The sequence below is a fragment of the Callospermophilus lateralis genome, chromosome 11 (assembly GCF_048772815.1).
Source record: "Callospermophilus lateralis isolate mCalLat2 chromosome 11, mCalLat2.hap1, whole genome shotgun sequence".
Lineage (NCBI taxonomy): Eukaryota > Metazoa > Chordata > Mammalia > Rodentia > Sciuridae > Callospermophilus > Callospermophilus lateralis.
Window position 1 is genome coordinate 40,479,780 of NC_135315.1, and position 20,039 is coordinate 40,499,818.

A 20,039-nucleotide genomic window follows, 5' to 3' on the forward strand; every position below is an offset into this window, starting at 1 on the left:
CTCCTCCATCTGCCTCAGGGTGTTCAGTGGCACGACACCCTTGGCTGGCATTCCTTGATACCCTTGTCACTTAGCTAAAGAAACACAAAGGCGTCAAACATTCGAAGGACCAGAAAAAAACCACATCTGTCAGGCACCCAAACATGTGCTAGGTGTCTGTGCCTCAGCGACAGTTCAGAGGAGAAAAGTCAGACTCAGAGAAGTTTAGTAATTTGCAAAAGGTCACACAGAGAGAGCAGGGCTGGGCTGCGAAAAGCAGGTCTGTTTTCAATGCATCAAGCAGGGCACAGAGGCTACCTGTCGCTGGAGGCACAGTGTCCTGCACCCTGGACAACTCTGAGCAACTGGAGCGCCTCGGGCTGAGTCCCGCAGGTCACAGGAACAGGGGCCAGCAATGCTGACGGCTCTGGGACCTGGGTAGAAGGTTGCAGGGACCGTGGCACCTGGGCTTCTGAGGCCTGGGCCATCCCACCCTGGAGCACAGTCCCCCTCTCCTTTCCAACACAGGGAGCTTTAAACAGGTTACATGTGGGAAGATCTTATAGCAAGGGAGAGCAGAGTGATCTGGAAAAAAATTGCTAAAGGGAAACGTAAAAATGAAAACTCAGGCAAAGTGGGAGGAAGAGGAAAGAAGGAAGAAAAAGTGACGTCCAGCTGTCACAAACTGAGTCAAGCAGCCCCTTGTAACACCAGTTTTCCTCTGCTCCCCGGGGAAGGCCAGTGACCAGCTCCCACCTTCATTTCTCCTCTTAACCCAGGTGGGACAGGGCGGTGTGATCTTAGATGGTACCCAGCATGAGAGAAACAGGGCAAGGTGGCTTGCCTCCAGTCATGACGACTATGAGGCCACAATCCACATGTACTGGGAATGAATCTGAGGCTCAGAGAGGTTGCTCTACTTTCCCAAGACACACAGCTAGTGAGCCAGCTGGAATCCGAGCTCAGTATCCAAGCTCATCGCCTTGAACCCCATCAGAGTATCTCCTCATACAATCTGTGGACCACCACCACAAGGTGGCTCTATCCCATTCTTTTAAAAAAACTGGACAAATTATGTAATTTCTCCAGAGGTTACCTAGTTTCTGTGTTTCATTAAATCCGAGACATCTCTGCTTTTAAGACACACTGTTATTTCAAGTACACCAAGAAAGAAAGGTGCTGTCAATTAAATTATAACACACCAGCAAAAGTACGACTTAGACGATCTGAGATGTTAAAATGGGAAGAAGAAAAGAATGTGTCTTAGAATCCATGAAGTCCAAGGTGTGCCTACGTGGGGGAGGGGGCGGGTCACGGTTCTGTAGACAGTGTGTGTATGACAGAGGGCGGTCAACAACTCCATGCACCCTGGGGCACAGGCGCACCCACCCCTGCTGCTGCAAGACTCTTCTTTGCTAATAACTGATGCTGATCATGCAGATAATCACACAAAAAATGTGCTGGCCAGCCCTGCCTTGTCAACAGGAACCCTCCCTTGACCAGAGCACCATCCACTGAGGCTACCTGACACAGCCAGGCAGAGGCTGTCCTGGCCACCGCCTACCCAACCAGCCAGGCCAGGCGGGCCAGCTTCACCTCAGTGGAGTTGTAGACCTCAGAGCGGTCAAGCTGGATAAGCAGGTAGGTTTGTCCCTTGGAAAACTCCCAAGGACAGTCATCTAATGTGGCCAGGCAGCTGCACGGCCTGCACCTTTCAATCTGGCCTCGCTCCAGATCTCAGGAGGTCTGCAGCCAATCAGAGCCGGAGATTCACTAAGACAGACTGTGGCCTGCCAGGGGCAGACGGGTACTGCCACAAGCCGCCTCCTCCAGCTGGGGCACTGGTGGCCGGACAGGTGGAGGTGAAAGGCAGGTGGGTGAAGGTGCAGAGGGCCACCGTCCTCTTGGTAGAGCAGCTACAGCTTGGTGGAGGGGGAGCCTCTGGGAGGAAGGGCCAGGTGCAGCCCCACACTGAGCCCCCTGGGGAGAGGGCGATCACCTCAGAATGAGCTTTGTCTCTGGGTCACACATTGCCACAGTCACTTTGGCCCCAAAGGCTGCATCTGCAGAGGCCAAGTTGGTTTCTTTAAAAACACAGAAGCTGAGGAAGTGGAGTTTTGCTTCTCCTATGCAGGCCCTCAAGGGATGGAATTTGTTCCCTGTCACCTTCCTGTTTCAGCACTGACATCCCCTGCAAGAAATTCTGTTAGATGCTCAGGTTATCGGTCCTGAGAACCGCCCCGGTGGCACCGTGCGTGCAGAAACAGAAGCAACAGCTCCCAGCACTGCTTGGAGTGCTTTTCCTGCTTTATAGCTGGGTCCACACGCCGACCCTGCGAGGCAGGAGTTTGCATCATCCCCACAACGTGAGGGAAGTGAAAAACAGAAGTTCAACAGCCTGCTAGGCAGTCAGCGGCAGACCCGGGATCTGAACCCATGCAGCCTGACCCTGGAGTCCAGGCACTTGGGCATGACACTGCCTGCCTCTCGGATTCCCCTAGCCACCCATGGAGCGACAGCCAGCTGGCAGTCAGAAGCCCCGAGATGCCTGACATTGCCGTGGCTTGCTTTATTTCCACCATCACCCTAAGAGGCAGGTGCTATTATCAACTCCACTCTATACACAGGGAAACCGGGGCCCAGAAGGTGAGGCAGCTGGTCTGAGGTTCCACAAGGAGCGAGCAGCAGAGCCAGGGTCTAGACCCAGGTGTTCTCTGACTCCAAAACCATGTTTTTCTATCTTGAGAAAACAGGCCTTGGTGACTGAGTATAGCGCAAGGTGCCTGGGCTTGAGGTGGGCATTTCATCCAGGAACAGCTGGCAAGGCCTGCCTGAAGCGTGGGTTCCCTTGACATGGCCTGCAGGACACTGAGGCAGGGGACCAAGATGACTGCAGGGCATCCCCCGACACTCTCCCCCACTCCAGCTCTCTTGAGGCCCCTTAAAAGAGGGGGGGCAGTGACACAGATATTAATAACTTGGACAGAGCTTTATTTTCATTTGAATAATGTTGACGCAATATTTGGGGAAAAAAAACCATTTATCTAGGAAGACAAGCAGGTTGAATCAACTAAGATCAGGACCCATGGCTGGAAAACTTCCCACCGTGAAAGGAAGCCAAGCAGCGGGGTTAGGAATGTTGGCATGACTAGCACTGACCTGCCCGGAAGACAAGGGGCTGGAGGTCACCAGACCCCACCTCCTCCAGCCTTCAGCCGACCCTCCCAGGACACACATTTCTGGTTGCCTGCTTTCACCGTCCTTTCTCACCACCTTCCCAGGTCATTGGACAAAGTTAGGAAGTGACCAACAGGCTCGCAGGCTGCTCAGGAAGTTTCTGAGGCTCTGAGCTTTTGCTGATAGGTGCTCCTGTGAAGGGCTCAGCTCCTTAAGAGCCCCCAAGCAGTAGAGGCCCCTGGGTGAGGTCAGCTGGGCATCCCCAGATCCACTCAGCCTTGAATGGGGCCACGTGAGCTGGCCAATGCCAAATTCCATTGAATCAACAGTGAGGTGATGAAGCCCCAGATACTTGGGCAAGGACTGGCATGTGTGGTCACATACTCGGCATGAGAAAAATGACAGCTCCCGATGAAAGCAGATAAATGTGCCCAGGCTTTGGGGGCACACTCTGCAGCCCACCACCCGGTGGGGGCTCTGGATCACACTGTGGTCAGGGTTTAAATTGGACAATCTTCCCAAGTGACCATGGGCTGGCCAGGGAAGGTGGCCACTAACTCACCTCAGACACCAGGAACCCAGAGGGTACCCCTAACCCTCAGCCAGAACCTTGTAGCAAGAGGGTAGATGGGTGACACCCACCTGGATGTGTACCTGACACACACACACACACACACACACACACACGCTCTGGGGGCCTAAACTCGATGAAGACGCATCCCAAAGCTGCTGCCCACATATGTGTGTGAACCTCTCTGAACTCCTTAAGAGATGAAGGGGGCTGGGGTTGGGGCTCAGTGGCAGAGCACTTGCCTCGCACACGTGAGGCACTGGGTTCAATCCTCAGCACCACATAAAAATATAAATAAAGATATTATGTCCATGTATAACAAAAAAAAATATTAAAAAAGAGAGAGAGGGGGCTGGGGATGTGGTTCAAGCGGTAGCGCACTCGCCTGGCATGCGTGCGGCCCGGGTTCGATCCTCAGCACCACATACAAACAAAGATGTTGTGTCCGCCGAAAACTAAAAAATAAATATTAAAAAAAAAAAGAGAGAGAGAGAGATGAAGGGTCAAAACTGTGCAGTCAACTACCCATAGGGGGAAGGACTGCAGAGGGAAGCCAAGGGAGATCAGGAAGAGATGAGGAGACAGAGCCCAGGGAGATGCAGGGCTGCCGGCTACTGAACTGGCCTTGGGTGCTGCACTTGGCCTCACCCCAACAAGAATGGACCCCTAGGAAGGAGTCAGGCCGCAAACAACCCTCTGCCTGCTCCAAGACCACAGCACAGAGAGGCTTCTTCTGGTTTCATTTGTGAGTTGGAAACAATGTGGTGTGGCAAGAAGTGTTGCCACATTCACATGGAAGGGTTCCTCTGATAGGACTCAGCCGAGGACAGGAAGTCCTCAGCAGCCAAGGCCACAGAGATACCTCTTCCCCAAGAAATGCCTTGGTGCCCAAATACCCTCCACAGGAAGGGCAGGAGCAATGGAAACCTAGGCATCATGATTTCCAGTCTCCACTGAACTAGTCTTCCTGGGATTCTTGCTGTTGCTTGACCCCAGCAGGCACCCTCCATCTCTCGGGTCCTGTCCCCCTGGCTGCTCTCCAGGCACAGCCTCCACTTGCAGTTCTGTGGATGAGCTACCTCAGCACCGGTCCCATCTCAGGGGCTTTGCACTGTTGTTCCCTCTGCTTGTTCCTCTTTTATCGATATCAAGATGGCACCTTCTCAGTGAAGACTTCCCTGTCCACCTTATTTAAAAACACAACTTCTCTGACTTCTACACTTAAAACTAAGCACTCCCAGGGTTGGGGGTGTAGCTCAGGGGTACAGCACTTGCCTTGAAGGTGCAAGGCTCTGGGTTCAATCCCGGCATTGCAAAAAAACAAACAAACAAAAAAGAAAGAAAGAAAACAAACAAAACAGACTCCCTCATGGCAGGAATTCTCACCTACTCCATTCACTAATGCATTCCCAGCACAGAATCTGGCACAAATTAGACACCCAAATATTTGTTGAAGGAAGAATTCAGCATTTGCCCTTGGGCTGGGGACTGGGCAAACACACAGGGAAGGGCACTGTGCCCTACAATGCCATCTGATAGAGGAGACTGTCCTACCATCCCAGAAAGAAGATCATGACATCCAGTATGACACCAGGTGGACCGGCCAAGTCAACATGCCTGTCTCATCGTGCCCGGTTAGCAGACAGGACCACCTGTGCATGCAGCCGTCAGACCTGAGCACTCTTCCTCATATCAAGGCCAGTGGCTTGATGCCACCCAGTCACTCTGTCAAGAGCCAGCAGAGCTGACCCAAGGAAAACAAAGCCCCTGGGCCCTGCCTGCCTGGCAAAGCCAGGACACGGTTTCTCACAGCTAACACCAGGTGGAACAGATAAGGATGCTTCCTTTTCAAAACACCTGGGCTGTCCCTCCTCCATCCGTGCAATGCCTGCCTCCTAGAACATCAGTGCCCACCTGCCGTCTCTTTGGGAGATTCCCCCACAACCTGGACCTCCTTCTCACCCCCACCTCGAATACACTGAAATGCAACTGTGAAGCCCCTCAAAGCAAGATCACTGTGTAAGAACCCTTGGAATAACAGGTCGCCTAGAGATTGTCAAGCCCCAGAAAGGATTTGAGCCAAGGTGGGGGGTGAGAATGAGGAAGGGTGAGTTGTGAGGGTCCCAAGCAAACAGCTAAAGAGAAAGGTCCGAAGCTAAGTGCAATGGCACACACTTACAATCCCAGCAACTCTGGAGGCTGAGGCAGGAGTGTCCCAAGTTCAAGGCCAGCCTCGGCAACTTAGAGAGACTTTGTCTCAAAATAAAGTAAAAAGGCTGGGGGTGTAGCTCAGTATGTAAAGCACCCCTGGGTTCAACCCCCAGTACTACAACAAAGAGAAAGAGAGAGAGAAAGTGTGTGTTTTTTGGAGGAAGGTCCTATCAGGAGGGAAAAAGAGCTGGGAGACCATAAAGGTGCCGGAATACTTTAGGGAGAGACACAAATGGTCAAGAAAACTTCCCTAGTGCAGGCCGCCCCTGGCAACCCCAAAGGAGATGGTTTGGAGTACCCTGGTCCCTCTAATTTCTTCTGTTTTTTCTCCCTTCTCTTGGCTAAAAGTCCTTTCCAAGGACAGATTCCAGGCAGATCTGTTAGGGCAAAGGCATGCCTCCCAGCCAGCTCACCTGGCCTGGCTAGTCAACCATCCCTCCCCTCAGGCCCAGTCTTATCTCTCCTGTTGGCCTTAATCATTTACCACAACCCCTTCACCTAAACCCAGGGTTCTCAGAGTTCCAAACCTGTTCTCCACCAGGTATTTGCCCAAGCTATGCTCCTTGCAGGCCCATGTGTCCAAATTCCACATTCTTCACTGGCTTCCCTGGCTCCTGCAGGCCATGGGACCTCAAAGTCAACTTGCCCTCAATTCAGGAGTGTGAGCAGGGCCAGATTAGATTCAGGTATTCAAGGTCCTCTACAGTCTGCGAACACCTTGAGAGCAGGGAAGTATTCTATGAATAAAATTCCCTGGACACATAATCAACAGTTTGTTAATGCCAGCTAAGCAGGGTGAGATGTGAGATCTGGGCCAGTGCCACAATGCCAGCATCTGAGTGAGTTGGGACTGGGCAGTGAGACCCCAGGCAATGGTGAGTGTGGTGGGGGAGATATCCTACTGCAGAGGTGGGTCCACACAGACAGCAACCACTTCCCAAGACTCCTTTTCCCTATCCTTGACAGTCACTGCAACCATCTTTCATCAGGGGACAGGTATAGGTCTGTCCCAGGGGATGTGCCTGCCCACTGCTTCCAGGACCCTGGAATATTACCAGCTGCTTTGGCTCTGGAAGGAAGGGCAGAGGTTTGGTGGTCCACCAGGAAGCAGCCTAGAGGTCTGCCGTGCCAAGATCTACAGGCTGAGGGCAGAGAGAGGAACCTGGGCCCCTTACACTCCTTTGAGAGGGACGTCTATAAATAAGTCAGTGAAAACTGGCATGGCCCTCAGGGCCCAGGGATGTATCATTTCTAGCCCTCTTCCGGGAGAGCAGGGCCAAGGAGAAGCGGAAACCGGGAGGAGGTGACACTGGCAGGTTTGCCCTGATGACAAGGAATAAGGTCCAGGGCTGTGTCCACACCAGGTTCCCCACAGAACAGAGACTGCACAGCCAGGCCTTCCGAGAGACACTTGTCGCCGGCAGAGAAGCGGGTGTGTCAACAACTACCAAGGCGGACCGCTGGCACTTAGGACCGAAGGACGGAGGACCAAGGGTTGGAGGAGCTTGCACACATCTACAGACACAGCAGCGTCATGCTGAGATGGGGAGGGCTCTTTCCCCAAACCCCGAAATGGTCTGGCTCTCTCGTCTGATCACGAAGAGTCCCCTTCTGGAAGGACAGGGGAAGCCAGGAAACGGACTCGGTGCAGTGGCCAAGAGCTACGGAAAAACTTCGTTGCGCACAGTCCCCTTGGGTACCGGCCGAGCCAAGGGCAGGGCGCTGGGGGCAACACCAGTTCCGGCGGGGCAGGAGGTGGGTCTGGGCACTCAAGGCCCCTCCCGGGGCCCAGTAGGTCCCCCTGAAACACTTTTTGAAACTGCACTGCACTCAGCGCAGCCATTCTTCCCTTGCGCCGGGTGCTAGTCTGGTTCACGCTCACACCTGGACGCCGGCGCCGGGCACGTGAGAGGGCTCCGAGAGGGCAGCAGGGACAGCGGTTTCACTTCCGTGGCCGAGCCAGCCAGGGCAAGTAACCCGACCTCCCTGGCCAGCATCGAGAGGACCGACACCGCGGGGCGAGAGCGGGCGCAATTCTACTCTTGCCAACTTCTGACCCCAGGGCCCCGGGCCGGCCAGGTAGACCCTGCCGGAGTCCCAGGAGCCCAAGCCCGAGGCCACCGCTTACCTGACTCCCGGGAGCAGGCGGGGTGTGCATCCCCGACCGGTAGCGGATCGGTCCTCTGCAGAGGGACAAGAAGCTCAGCGCGGGTCAGTAGGGTGAGTAAGGGACGCGGCGGGCAACCCGAGAGCTCAAGGAACAATCCCCAAGCCTTTGCGCCGCCGCTCGCACCGTTCGGCACCAGTTGAAGGCGCCGGCCCCGCCCCCGCCCGCACTCGTTGCCGGGAGACCCGCGTGGGCCGAAGGGGCTCTTTGTATCAAAGCGGCCGTGACATCACGAGGTGCCCGGGCTCCGGGACTAGGAGGGGCGGGGCCTCACGCCGGGGGCGGGGCCGGAGGAGGAGGGGGAAGCGCGGCCTGGGAACCCGAGCCGTGGGGGCGGGGCCCAGGTAGCTCCGCCCACGCAAGGTAGGGGCAGGTGGCTGAGTCGGCATCGACCAATAGCTGCGTGGCCGCGGGGCGGGCCCAAGCGACCCTGCGCCTTGGAGGGGTGGAGCTCGCCTAGGCCCGCCCGAGCCCGAGACGCAAAGTTACTGAGGCCCGGAGGTCTACTAGATCACGCTCCAGCCGGTTCCATGCCACTCTTATTGTTTGTGGTCACCGCTCTGCAAGATTCCGGCCAGCAACCCCTGGCTTATGTTCCTGGATCCCAACTAACACCTGCCAAGCCTCTCCCAACACATCACCACAGTCTTCACCACCAGCCTGTCTGATGGCTCATAAATAGATTTTTTTCCTGAATCCCACACACAACTTTTCTAATCTTTCATGTAAAGCGAAAGCTATCGTATAGTACAAAAGAAACAAGTGGCAAAAAGACCCAACAAAAAGAGGACTCCTGTGGAATCCTAGTAAATATAATTTGCATCGGAAATGTGGCCCTTCATAACTCTTCATGTTCCAGATTAAAATAAGGCGAAAATGATGTGACGAATGCAAAGCAGCAAATACTGCAAATGCGGTTCCCTTTGACTTCATGTTGCATTATGTAACTTGTGGGAGCAGATTATCTTCCCGAATGGCTGGCTGCAAGCCACCTTTGCCTTCCCTGTGTGCTCATGCCCAATAAGGTGGCATGGGCACTTTGGTATGGGCAGGACTAGTTGGGCAGCTGTGCGCTTTGGGCCAGCGCGACCCCCACGCGCATCTTCTCTGCTTCCTTCTTTCTGGCTCTTTGCTCTCAACTGCCCTCTCCCCAGTGTCTCTCCTGTTAATAAATTCCCAGCTGCTCCTCCATTTTTGTTTTCTTTTTTGCCCCTCTATTTTCCAGGGGCAGAGTAGCCCACTAGGGCTCCCGGAGGTGCTGGGGACTTTCCAAAAGCTACAGCCTTAACTAGAGGGGAGCCTCCTAGCAAGGGCTGCTTGAGACAGAATACTGGATGGAGCTGTGGGGGTGAGGTGGAAATTCCATACCCCTGCCCTTCTCTGAACTTGTAGTTCTTGAACTGACCTCTGGATCTGTGTGCATAGGTCACAGTGGGTTTCTCAACCTGGTTTGTGTCCACCCCCACATCCCTAATGCACAGGAGCACTGGTGTATTATGAAGAACCCTGACTTTGGAGTAAGATGGACCTGGCGTTGAATCCTATTTTCCAGCTTTGGGTCCCAGGACAAGTTACACTGCCTTTCTGAGACTGAGTGTGTTCATCGGTGGATGGGAATGGCACATTCCACCTTGCAGGTTGCTGTGCACCCTAGCCCAGTGAGCACGCTTAACTTTAGGCCTCACCAACTGTTTGGTACTTGAATGAGCGCAGGCATCCTGGGTCAGCTGTCTTCCCAGTTCCACCTGGAGATCTAAGCTCAGTAGCCTCCCATGAGATTTTAGGATGTGGCTGAGTCCAGGAAATCTATCATGATATCCTTGCTTCCCTTCCAAGTCCCAGGTTGCCCCTAGGGACCATTGGGCTCCGGAAAGCAGGTCACTTGCAGAATCACCCAGAACTGAGGAAGAGAAGCAGAACCTTAAGGTGATCAAAGCTTCTCTGTGTCCTGACTCTTTTTCAGTCAAGGCCAGTGGATAAACTCAGATCTGTCCAGTCTCAGCCCTTCTGGGGCGGTCTAACCAACCAGCATTTTCAAGAGCTCTATAGACTGGGTAGTGCCAGTGGGTTCCTCTTTATTTTTCCCACAGGTAGTAGGGTGGGTACTTATTTGTCCTGAAAAGCAGAGTAACAGAGAGAAAGGCTCAGTTGCACCGAACTCTCCTGGGTTCAAAGCCTCCCTGGATCTACTACACAGGAAAGTCATTTAATGTTTTGAGGCCTCAGTTCCACCTCTGTAAAATGGAAAGGTAAAATGTAAAATGGTTTTCTCTCTCAGTTGTGAACTTTAAGGGAGATGATGTGAGTTCAGTACAGGGCGTGCTGTAGGTGCTCGATGAATTAACTCCGTGTTACTCCAGCCGCATGATCAAGCCGTGGGATCAGTGGTTGTATGTGTGGGCACTGGAGCCAAGGCTGTGTCCTGGCTTCATCACCTTGTAGCCAAATGACCCCAGGCAAGTTTGATTGGCAGTATCTTTGTTTCCTTGTCTGTAAACTGGAGATAATGGTAGTATATTTTTTAGGATTATTGTGAAGATCATTTAATCAGGACAACAAACTACTTAGAGCCTATCCCATAGCAGGTACTAAGTATAATAGTCATTATCTGTATGGCAGGAGGCTGGGAGGAACAGAGGTGAGGATCAGAACCTGAAGCAGCTTGTGGGAGAATTTAGGACCCTGACTTTCAGGAGAGGGCCTGACATCCACCAGGAGTGTTCAGGGAAGCAGTGATCCTTAGGGGGATGGGACAAGTAGGGATAGTGACTGTGTCTGAGGTGTTGGATTGGACAGAATGGGGGATGCCAGCCCAGGCTAGGTCTCAGTGTTTCTGGTTTGAATGGGGGGATAACAGTGAGCTAACAGGAAATATAGTCATACCTCCTGAGCATCCCTCCCCACTGAGAAAGAGGGGCAATGGGGGACTTGAATTAGCTCCCTTGGTCTCTTAGTACACTGTGTTTTACATGTCATGGAATCAAGCCAGTTTAAACTAACAAGACTGTCTGGAGAAGCATCTTATATATTTGTCCCCATTTTATGGATGGGAAGGCAGAAGCTCAGAGAGGGCTGGGGATTTACAAAAAGTCACACAGCAAGATGCCCACTGATCAGGGGCTGACAGTCATTGATCGCCCGTGTAGCATCTTCTCCTTCCTACTCTCTTTGGGATGCTTGACTAACGGGGGTAAGACAGTGACAAGGAAGGCAGGAAGTTGACTTTCTCATCTCGCTTGCCCAGCACTGTGAGTCTCCTAAGGGTCTGACATGACTTTTCTGGAGAAAAAAGAATCTCGTAGAAAACAGAAAACGTTAATCCCAGTGGTTCAGAAGGCTGAGGCAGGAGGATCCCGAGTTCAAAGCCAGCCTCAGCAATGGCAAGGTGCTAAGCAACTCAGTGAGACCCTGTCTCTAAATAAAATACAAAATAGGGCTGGGGATGGGGCTCAGTGGCTGAGTGCCAAGTGCAGTAGCGCACACCTGTAATCCCAGAGACTCGACAAGCTGAGGCAGGAGGATCACAAATTCAAGGCCAGCCTGAGCAACTAAACAAGACCCTGTTTCAAAAAAATGAAACAAGGGCTGGGCATGGTGGCACACGCTTGTAATCCCAGTGGCTTGGGAGGCTGAGGCAGGAGGATTGCAAGTTCAAAGCCAGCCTCCGCAAATTTGTGAGACCCAAGCAAATTAGCAAGACCCTGTCTCAAAAAAAAAAAAAAAAATGGGCTGGGGATGTGACTCAGTATTAAGCACCCCTGATTTCAATCTCCAGTACAAAAAAAGTGGGAGGGGGTTTGGGGGAGCCTGGTGATGTAGGTCAGTGGTAGAGTGCTTGCCTGGCATGCACGAGGCCCTGGGTTTGATCCCCAATACTGACGAAAAATAAATACATAAAAAGACTGAGGTTGTAGCTCAGTGGTAACGCACCCCTGGGTGGTTCAATTCCCAGTCCCTGCCCTGTTCAAAAAAACAAAAAGAAAAACAAAAACAAAACCTCCACCAGAGAATGTATCTTAGAATACTTTTCATATGACAAGTCACTGATTAATTCTTCTGATGTCATGCAACTGGTTCTCCTGTTGTTGGTATGAGAGTTCTACACTCCCATGATACTGGACAGAAGCAGATGGAATGCTGACAGGCAGGCGTCACATGATGGGTAGAAAACCACAATCATCCAGGTGACCCAGTGAGGGGAGAAAATACCAAGTTCCCTCTGTGTCACCCTGCTCCCACCTAATTCCTGCTGCCCCCAGAGTCAATGTTTTGTATGTGTCCGGGACCAGATGGAATTACTGGCTATGCATCTAGGGTATCATGACAGTCACCCTGGGAGAGGAGCTCTTCTGAGCATTACCTAACGTCATGTCCACACTAACCAAGTAGCTGGTGCCAGACCAGCATTAGCCAAGTGAACACAGAACAGCTCATACAAACTATAGAGGTAACAACAGCAGCAGGGTCCAGTGATCCCCAAACTGGACTCCTTGGAACCCCCCAGGGTTCTATGGAAATCTTGCTAAAGGGAAAGGGTGCTCTAGGCAAACAATAAAGATAACTCCACTTCTGTCTGCTTGACATGGAGTCGACCACATGGGATTTCACGTGAACGGGAAGTTCTTTAGCTTTAGAAATGTTTTCAATCACTGGGTCTCGGAAAACCACTCATTTCCCAGGCAGGGCAATCAGCTCCACGTGTGGTAATGGTCTCTCTCCTCACAGCTGCACAGTCGGTCGGTGGTGGAGCCAGGATCAGAGCCAGGTCTCCCTACTCTGTCTCGTGCTCTCCATGACACACATCAGTCGTCAAGCCTGGCCAACGTCAGCAGGGCTCCGTTCTCCAACACACACTGGCTGTCATTCCCGCCCAGCGCAGCGTTGCCAGCCACTCCTCTGTGTGGGAAAGCCCGCTGGGACTTCTCCACCAGCCCTGTCCTTTCTCACCTCCTTCTTTAGATGTCCCTAGATGCCACACTCAGGAAGTGTCAGCTGCAACTGAAACCTCAGCTTTCAATCCCAGAACACAGTCAGCATTGGATGCCTGACGTAGTAGCTTAGGAAAGGGACAAGCTCACCAAGCAAGCAGCCAGGACCTCAGATGGTGGAGGCTTCCTGACCCCTGGGGAAAGACACTCCATTTTGGGGGGAAGAGGGTTCTGGAGATTGAACTCAGGGGCACTCGACCACTGAGCCACATCCCCAGCCCTATTGTTTTGTATTTTATTTAGAGACAGGGACTCACTGAGTTGCTTAGCGCCTCATTTTTTGCTGAGGCTGGCTTTGCATTTGCGATCCTCCTGTTTCAACCTCCCCAGCTGCTGAGATTACAGATGTGCACCAGCGGACCCGGCAGAAAGACGCTCCTGATGGCCCACTTAGAACTCAGCAGCACTCTGGATGCTGCACCTGCACTGGGGCCAGCTGTTCCCTGGGGAGAGGAGAGCCTGGATGGCCCCTCTGTCCTCTTCCCACCCTGTAAAGATGCTGGGACTGGGTTCTGGCTCTCCTGACTTGCTGGGTGGCAGGCTCCTCAGCTGGAGAGCTGGGGACTGGACAGCACGTGATCAGTCTCCTCACCTCCACAGCCCTGTTCCAGCCCAGGTCTTGCACCAGGTGACTCTGATCGGGATGCCTGCAGCAGTCTGGCCGGGGGACAGGTTCCCTCATAATGCCTGGCTGGATGGTGCAGGTGGGGCAGGGCATGCGCTTATTGACTCTGGGCCCCAGGCCGGGTCTTCAGAGGTGCCCGGCTCTGTTTTCGTCTACTGGTACACACAGGAACAATGGATTTTCTTACTCATTCAAACCTACTGGGAGGGGGAAAATGGTGAGAAAACCCGTGTTTCCTTCTTGACAAACATCTCCTCTGACTCATTCAGTCATCAGAAGAGGAGGTGGTGGCAGGGTTGGGGAGTGAAGGTCTCCTTTTGACTCGCACTGGGTGAGGGCAAGAAGGGAACACTTCCTTTTCCTTTGTATGTCGGTTAACTGTGCATCCGTGACAGCACAGACGCCTCACCCGCCACCTTGCCCTGGACTTGGGCAGTGTAGTTGTCCCATTGCTGATGCCACGGCCCTCCCCGGAGGCTGAGGCAGGAGGATTGCGAGTTTGAGGCCACCCTCAGCAACTCAAAGGGAGATATGACCCACTTTGTAAAACAGGGATGTACGTTGTAAGAGAAAATGTCAAAGGCTTTTGGGAAGTGCTTTGCCAATATTAGGACTTCTTAGAGATTGTCATGTAGGCCTACTGAGACATGAACTCACAGCGCATCAAAGCTGGGGTGGGAAAGGAAACTGAGGCCTAGATTTAAAAATGACTCATCCATAGTCACAGAACTTGCTCAAGGTAGAAGGGTCCACGCTGGCCCCAGAAAGGGGAGGTGGCTGAGAGTGCACTGGGGACACTGCTCTAGTATCAAAGCCTTTGCCTCTCTGGCCACTGAGAAAGCTCCTACTCAGTCTTCAAGACTCGTGTGTGACTTCCCAGGTGAAAAATTCCCTGTCGCCCCAAGTGAGAAAAATGACTGCCTGGCTTCATGGCCCAGTCCCATCCCTCAAACACAAGCTTTGTTACTACAAGGGACCCACTGTGTCGTCAGGACTGGTTTCTGGTCAAGTCCCCTACCAGGCTGTGATTCCTGAGGGCAGGGCCCCATGTCCTGGGGTCTTTGGACACCAGCTCCTGCCCTATCTGGTGCACAGTGGTCATTCGGGGAGGTCTGGGCCCCTGAATGAAACGAGGACCACTCACATACACAGTGGAGAGGTGAAGGCCTACTTAGTTGTGAATTAGCTGGAGCCTTTTGGGAAGTCCCCGAGATACGTATTTGAACAGAAAGAACTAAGGGTGTGGAAGGGATCCAGAGCCCTCCTCCCACAGTATGAGATCTCAGCTCTGAAGAGACAACCCTCTGCCTAACATTGGACAAGGGCCTGGAAACCAAAGGGAGATTATTTTCCTGCAACTGATTATTAAATAACAACTGTGTGCGAGTTCAAGTCCAACCTCAGCAACTTAGTGAGGCCCTAAGCAACTTAGAGATAATCTATCTCAAAAAATAAAAGGGGCTGGGGATATGGCTCGGTGGTGGAGCACCTCTGGGTTCAATCCACTGTACCAAACCCCCTGCCCCCACAAAAAAAAAAAAACAAACAACTATAGCTGGATATGGTGGTGCATACTTGTAATCCCAGTGACTTGAGAGGCTAAGGCAGGAGGATCACAAGTTTGAGGCCAGTTTGGGCAACTTAGGGAGACCCTATCTCAAAATAAAAGGCTAGGGGGTATAGCTCAGTGGGAGAGCACTTGGCTAGGATGTGCAAGGCCTTGGATTCAGCCCCTAGTACTGCCCAAACCAGAAACAAATAAAAGCAGCTACCAATTATTGAAGGTTTACTATGTGCTACCTCATTTCTTCTCTTCACTTTAACCCAGCAGTCTCGTGGGGTCGGTGTTACTGTGCCTATGGTACAGATAAGGAAGATTAAATGACAGCAGAACTAGCAGCTGCACCTAGATCTGCTGGTTCACATTTAGCCTCCCTCTGCCTCTCTTACTGCATCTCCAGCATATTGACAGGATTGGAATCGTCTGTGAGGCACAGAAACTAATTAATAAGGATGAGAAAAGACCATGAGTGGCTCTTTGTCATCCACGGGGAGTGGGCGTCCTCTGCCCAGCTCAGTGAATTTTGATCAGTTGTTGCTCATACCAGGCCTCTGGGATTCACCCACATGCACCTCTGTGACACCCCTGGGGAGTGTCCTGGCCTTGCAGGTACACTGACCGCCTGCCTGCCTGGCTGACTGGGTTGGAGCCCAGGAAGGGGCAGGACCTGGTGTCGACTTGCCTCCTGCCCCAGTTCCAGGCCCAGATGAGGTGAGCAGGACGAAGCCAGTTCCTGGGAGAAAGGATGGAAAGCAGTATTCATTGCTCCCAAAAATGTGCAGTGACCCCCCTGACTCTGTGGTCAAATCCGCAGGTGAATTGTCACTTCCCCTAGAGACGACTTGAGAGCCCTGCAGCTGCCTGGCTGTTTGAGCCTGGGCTTCTTAAGGCCTTGGATGGACCTTCTCCTCTGACATTTACTTAAAGAAGCACCTGATGTTCTGTGAGGAGCACACTTGAAAAACCACACACCAGGCTCGAACACACACACCCTGATTATTAGAGATACAATAACAAATGCCTGCTCAGCTCTGCTTTTTAAATATGTATTTTTTTAGTTGTAGTTGACACAATGCCTTTATTTTATTTATTTTTATGTGGTGCTGAGGATCGAACCCAGGTCCTGCCCGTGCTAGACAAACGCTCTACCACTGAGCCACAACCCCTGCCCTCAGCTCTGTTGTAAGAGTGTCCCATGATTCAAAACTCACTCCTGGCAAGCCTATGAGGTGGGTCTTAATCCCATGGTCCGTATGGGGACACTGAGGCTCCGAGAGCTTGCTCAGGACATAAATCGAGCAATGGAGAGGGGTCCAGAGACTGTGCACCTAACCATGACACAGGGAGGCTAAGATTCATCAGGTGGCTTCCCAAGTAACCACAGGGGAACCCAGATCCCTCTTCTCACTCACTCACTAGTTCATTTGTTTATGTAAACGATACCTGCTGAGCCTCCTGGAGAGAAGACCACCTCTCAGCCTGCCTGGAACTGCCAGCTGCTCTCCTCCCACAGCATCCCTGGAACCCAGGGCAGTTCTGCCCGCGGGGTGGCCTCCCAGTCATCAGCACGAGTGCACACGCGTGGGTGTCAGGGTGGTGTGCTCATCAAAGAGGACCTGGACCTGACAGCTGGGATCCAGACACCACCATGGCTGAGCACTCCGTGTCCTCCTAGCCGTGGTTTCCTATCTACGTATGACGGTCCAGAGGCTTTGGAGGACACAGCTCTTTGGTCCGCAATCCCAGCCTCCTTCCCAGCCCCACCAGTGGGCACTTGGGCAGTGTTCTCTGCTGGGTCACCCCCAAACCATTCCCAGAGTTGCTCCCCAGCAGCATGGGGCCCAAGAGGTCCCGGTGAGCCCCCTGGACATAGTGACAGCCCTCCTCCCAGTCCTGTGGGATCCATCCTCCCTCCAGGTCCCAGCCCATAGTTAGGCTCTCCACAAGGGACCCTCAGGGTATTGGTCATCAATCCCAGGGACTCATCCCCCTCTAGAGAGAAATTAACTTAATCAAAGATGGTGATAGATGCTGACAGCTTTACATTGTTTTTTCAGTAGAAGGATATATACTGAAGGGCTTATAGTTCACTTTGAAATCAAACATGGTCCCCCGAAACTGTTCCCCCAAATTATCACAAAGATGCCGAAATGAAAAATGACCACAAACCCACAATAAGTCATCCCATGAATGGCACCGACCGAGAAGGTAGTGGCCAGGAAGACAAGAGGCTGGGCAGCCAGGCCTGGGGCGACTCCCAGAGAGCCCAATGCCACCAGCTCACTCAGGCCTGTCCAAGTTTATTCCCTGAATAAACAGGAGGCCCCAGCAGCTGAGGGGGTGGGTTGCCAGAGGCTGAAGCTGGCCTCTTGTCCCAGGCACACACACCTCCTCTGGGGCTCCCCTCCAGGGCTGGGCTCAGCAACGGAAAACCAAAGGCGCCTGGCCCCAGGACACTGAGCCAGTGTTCCTCCCACTTAAGGAAAACCACGGGCGGCAACAGCTTGGTGGCCACAGCCCAGCAGGCTGAAGGAGCTGCTGTGTTCAGGTGGAAATCGGAGAGCCGAGCCCAGGGCAGGCCAGGGCAGAGAGAGAGGGGTTGCTCATGGGTGCCCTAAAATAAAACACCTTTCTTCCCGGCCAGGTCCCCTGCCCTCCCCACTAGACCACAAGGCCATATTCACGGGACGAGGGCCTGGGGGGCCCAGCCAGCCCAGGCTGCAGCCACAGCTTGTCCCTCACGAACCCTAGCTGGTCGGCCAGTCTCTCTCAGCCATGGTTTCTCACTCGACCAACAGGATTAATAATAGTACCGTCCATGGGCTGGGGTTGGGGTTCAGTGATAGAGTGCTTGCCTAGCACATGTGAGGCACTGAGTTGGATCCTCAGCCCCACATAAATTAAACAAATAGAAAATAAAAGTTAAAAAAAAAAAAAAAGAGAGAGTGCTGGATTGGGGCTGTAGCTCAGTGGGAAAGCGCTTGCTTCGAACTCATGAGGTTCGATCCTCAGCACCGCTGAGCCACAACCCCTCAGCTCTGTTGTAAGAGTGTCCCATGATTCAAAACTCAATCCTGGCAAGCCTACATAAGCAAAATAAAGGTCCATTGACATATAAAATAATATTAAAATAAAAATAAATAAAATAAAGATATTGTGTCCATCTACAACTAAAAAATTATTTTAAAAGAAATTTTAAAACAATAATAATAATAATACCACCAACTCCTGTTACATGCAGTAACCACATTCTAGTGGCTCAATCAGTGAAGGCTGAACAGTGGCTCCTAGGGGAAATGGCAGTCTTGAGTCCAAGGAGCCTCTGGCCACAATGTGTCTGCCAATCAATACAGAACCTTGTTTTATGTGTGTCTCTGTTTAATGACACCTCCTTTCACACAGGCTGTGACTCATTAGCATCATCGACACTGTAACTCATTCCTGCCCAGGAGAAGCTTATTTACTGCTGGTGTTTTGCTCCACAGGACACATCACAGGCTTCTTGCATTTAAGGATTACTAGACAGCATTAAGAGACTTTTTAAATAGCGAAAGTACCAGCAAAGAGCATAAAAAATACAGCAGATGTGGCATTGAGTAGAACTCGAAGAGGACACTTGTTTTCAGTATGAGCTGACGGGAGGGCAGCGCGTCCACCCCAATTGGCCACGCACAACTCAAATCACCACCATGTGGAGTCTGTCTTCAAACAACCATGCAAGTGCCGTGAACACTGACTCAGGGGTGTAGCGCATTTTAGCAATCAGGCAAATTTGCAAATACAGAGTGTACACATGATGGAGATTCACTTAGCTGCATCACAGCGTTGTTGAGGGCTGGGGGTGGGTTGTTAAATGACAAAACGCATGAATAACACTTAGCAGAGCAACAACTCAATACTTTTATTGTTATTATTTGCGGAACACACTACATCTTGACCCCTTTACTGTTCCCTTTCCTGAAGCCAAGAGGTGGACTTAGATCCCGCCTGTGCCAGTGGCCAACGGCTTTTGGCCACTGTTGAGTCTCCCTCGTCCTCATCCTCTCATCTCCAGCCCTGCTCCCACTGCTCACTTACAGCTAGTGGGTGATGGTGCTCCATAAAAACAACCAGAAGAGACCTGCCTTTCGATCCCCCCCAGGTCTGCAGGCCTCCTGTACAAGAGCCTCCATGCTGCCTCTATCCTGGAATGATGCGTCATTCACAGATGGACCCTTTTATTTGAGCCCTGGACTCCCCCACACCAAGGTCCTTTGCTCCTGGAATTCCCCTACAGCCCCTTCTGCCGAATCTCTACTGGCTCATCTCACCAGATTATGTCCTAGCCTTAAAAATTCCTCCATTTGGGCTGGGGTTGTGGCTCAGTGGTAGAGCACTCGTGGGAGGCCCTGGGCTCAATCCTCAGCACCACCTAAAGATAAATATAAATAAAAGTATTGTGTCCAACTACTTCTAAAAAATAAATGTTAAAAAAAAAAAATCCCTCCATTTGGGCTGGGAGTGTGGCTTGGTGATGAAGTGCAAAACCCTTTCCACTCTGCACAGGGCTCCTAAATCTAGGGAAAGGAGCCCAGGATTCCTGTAGCGTGTGGTTGCTCACAGGCAGCTGCGCAGCTGTGTGGAATTCTGAACACAGGGAGGGAGAGAGAATCTGTGATCAGAAGGGTCCTAAGTTCAGAGCCCAGCATCCCAAGCACCAGCTACTTGACATGGGAATCCTGCTAAATCGGACCATCTCCTCCCCCACCTTGCCCCAGCCT

General features: G+C 52.3%; 1 protein-coding gene across 2 annotated transcripts in view; it reads right to left on the reverse strand.

The window, feature by feature from the left end:
• The window catches only part of Rab11fip4 (RAB11 family interacting protein 4), a 106,333-nt gene that overhangs the window by 27,947 nt on the left and 58,347 nt on the right, over positions 1 to 20,039 (reverse strand). The window contains exon 1 of one of the 2 annotated variants that reach the window (XM_076870700.1): positions 8,067 to 8,309. The exons of the other annotated variant lie outside the window; for it this stretch is intronic. Within the exon in view, the coding sequence (XP_076726815.1) occupies positions 8,067 to 8,096 (30 nt within the window). The 5' untranslated portion in view covers positions 8,097 to 8,309. Of the gene's footprint in view, positions 1 to 8,066; positions 8,310 to 20,039 lie in introns of those variants that run through there. 2 annotated transcript variants of the gene reach the window in all.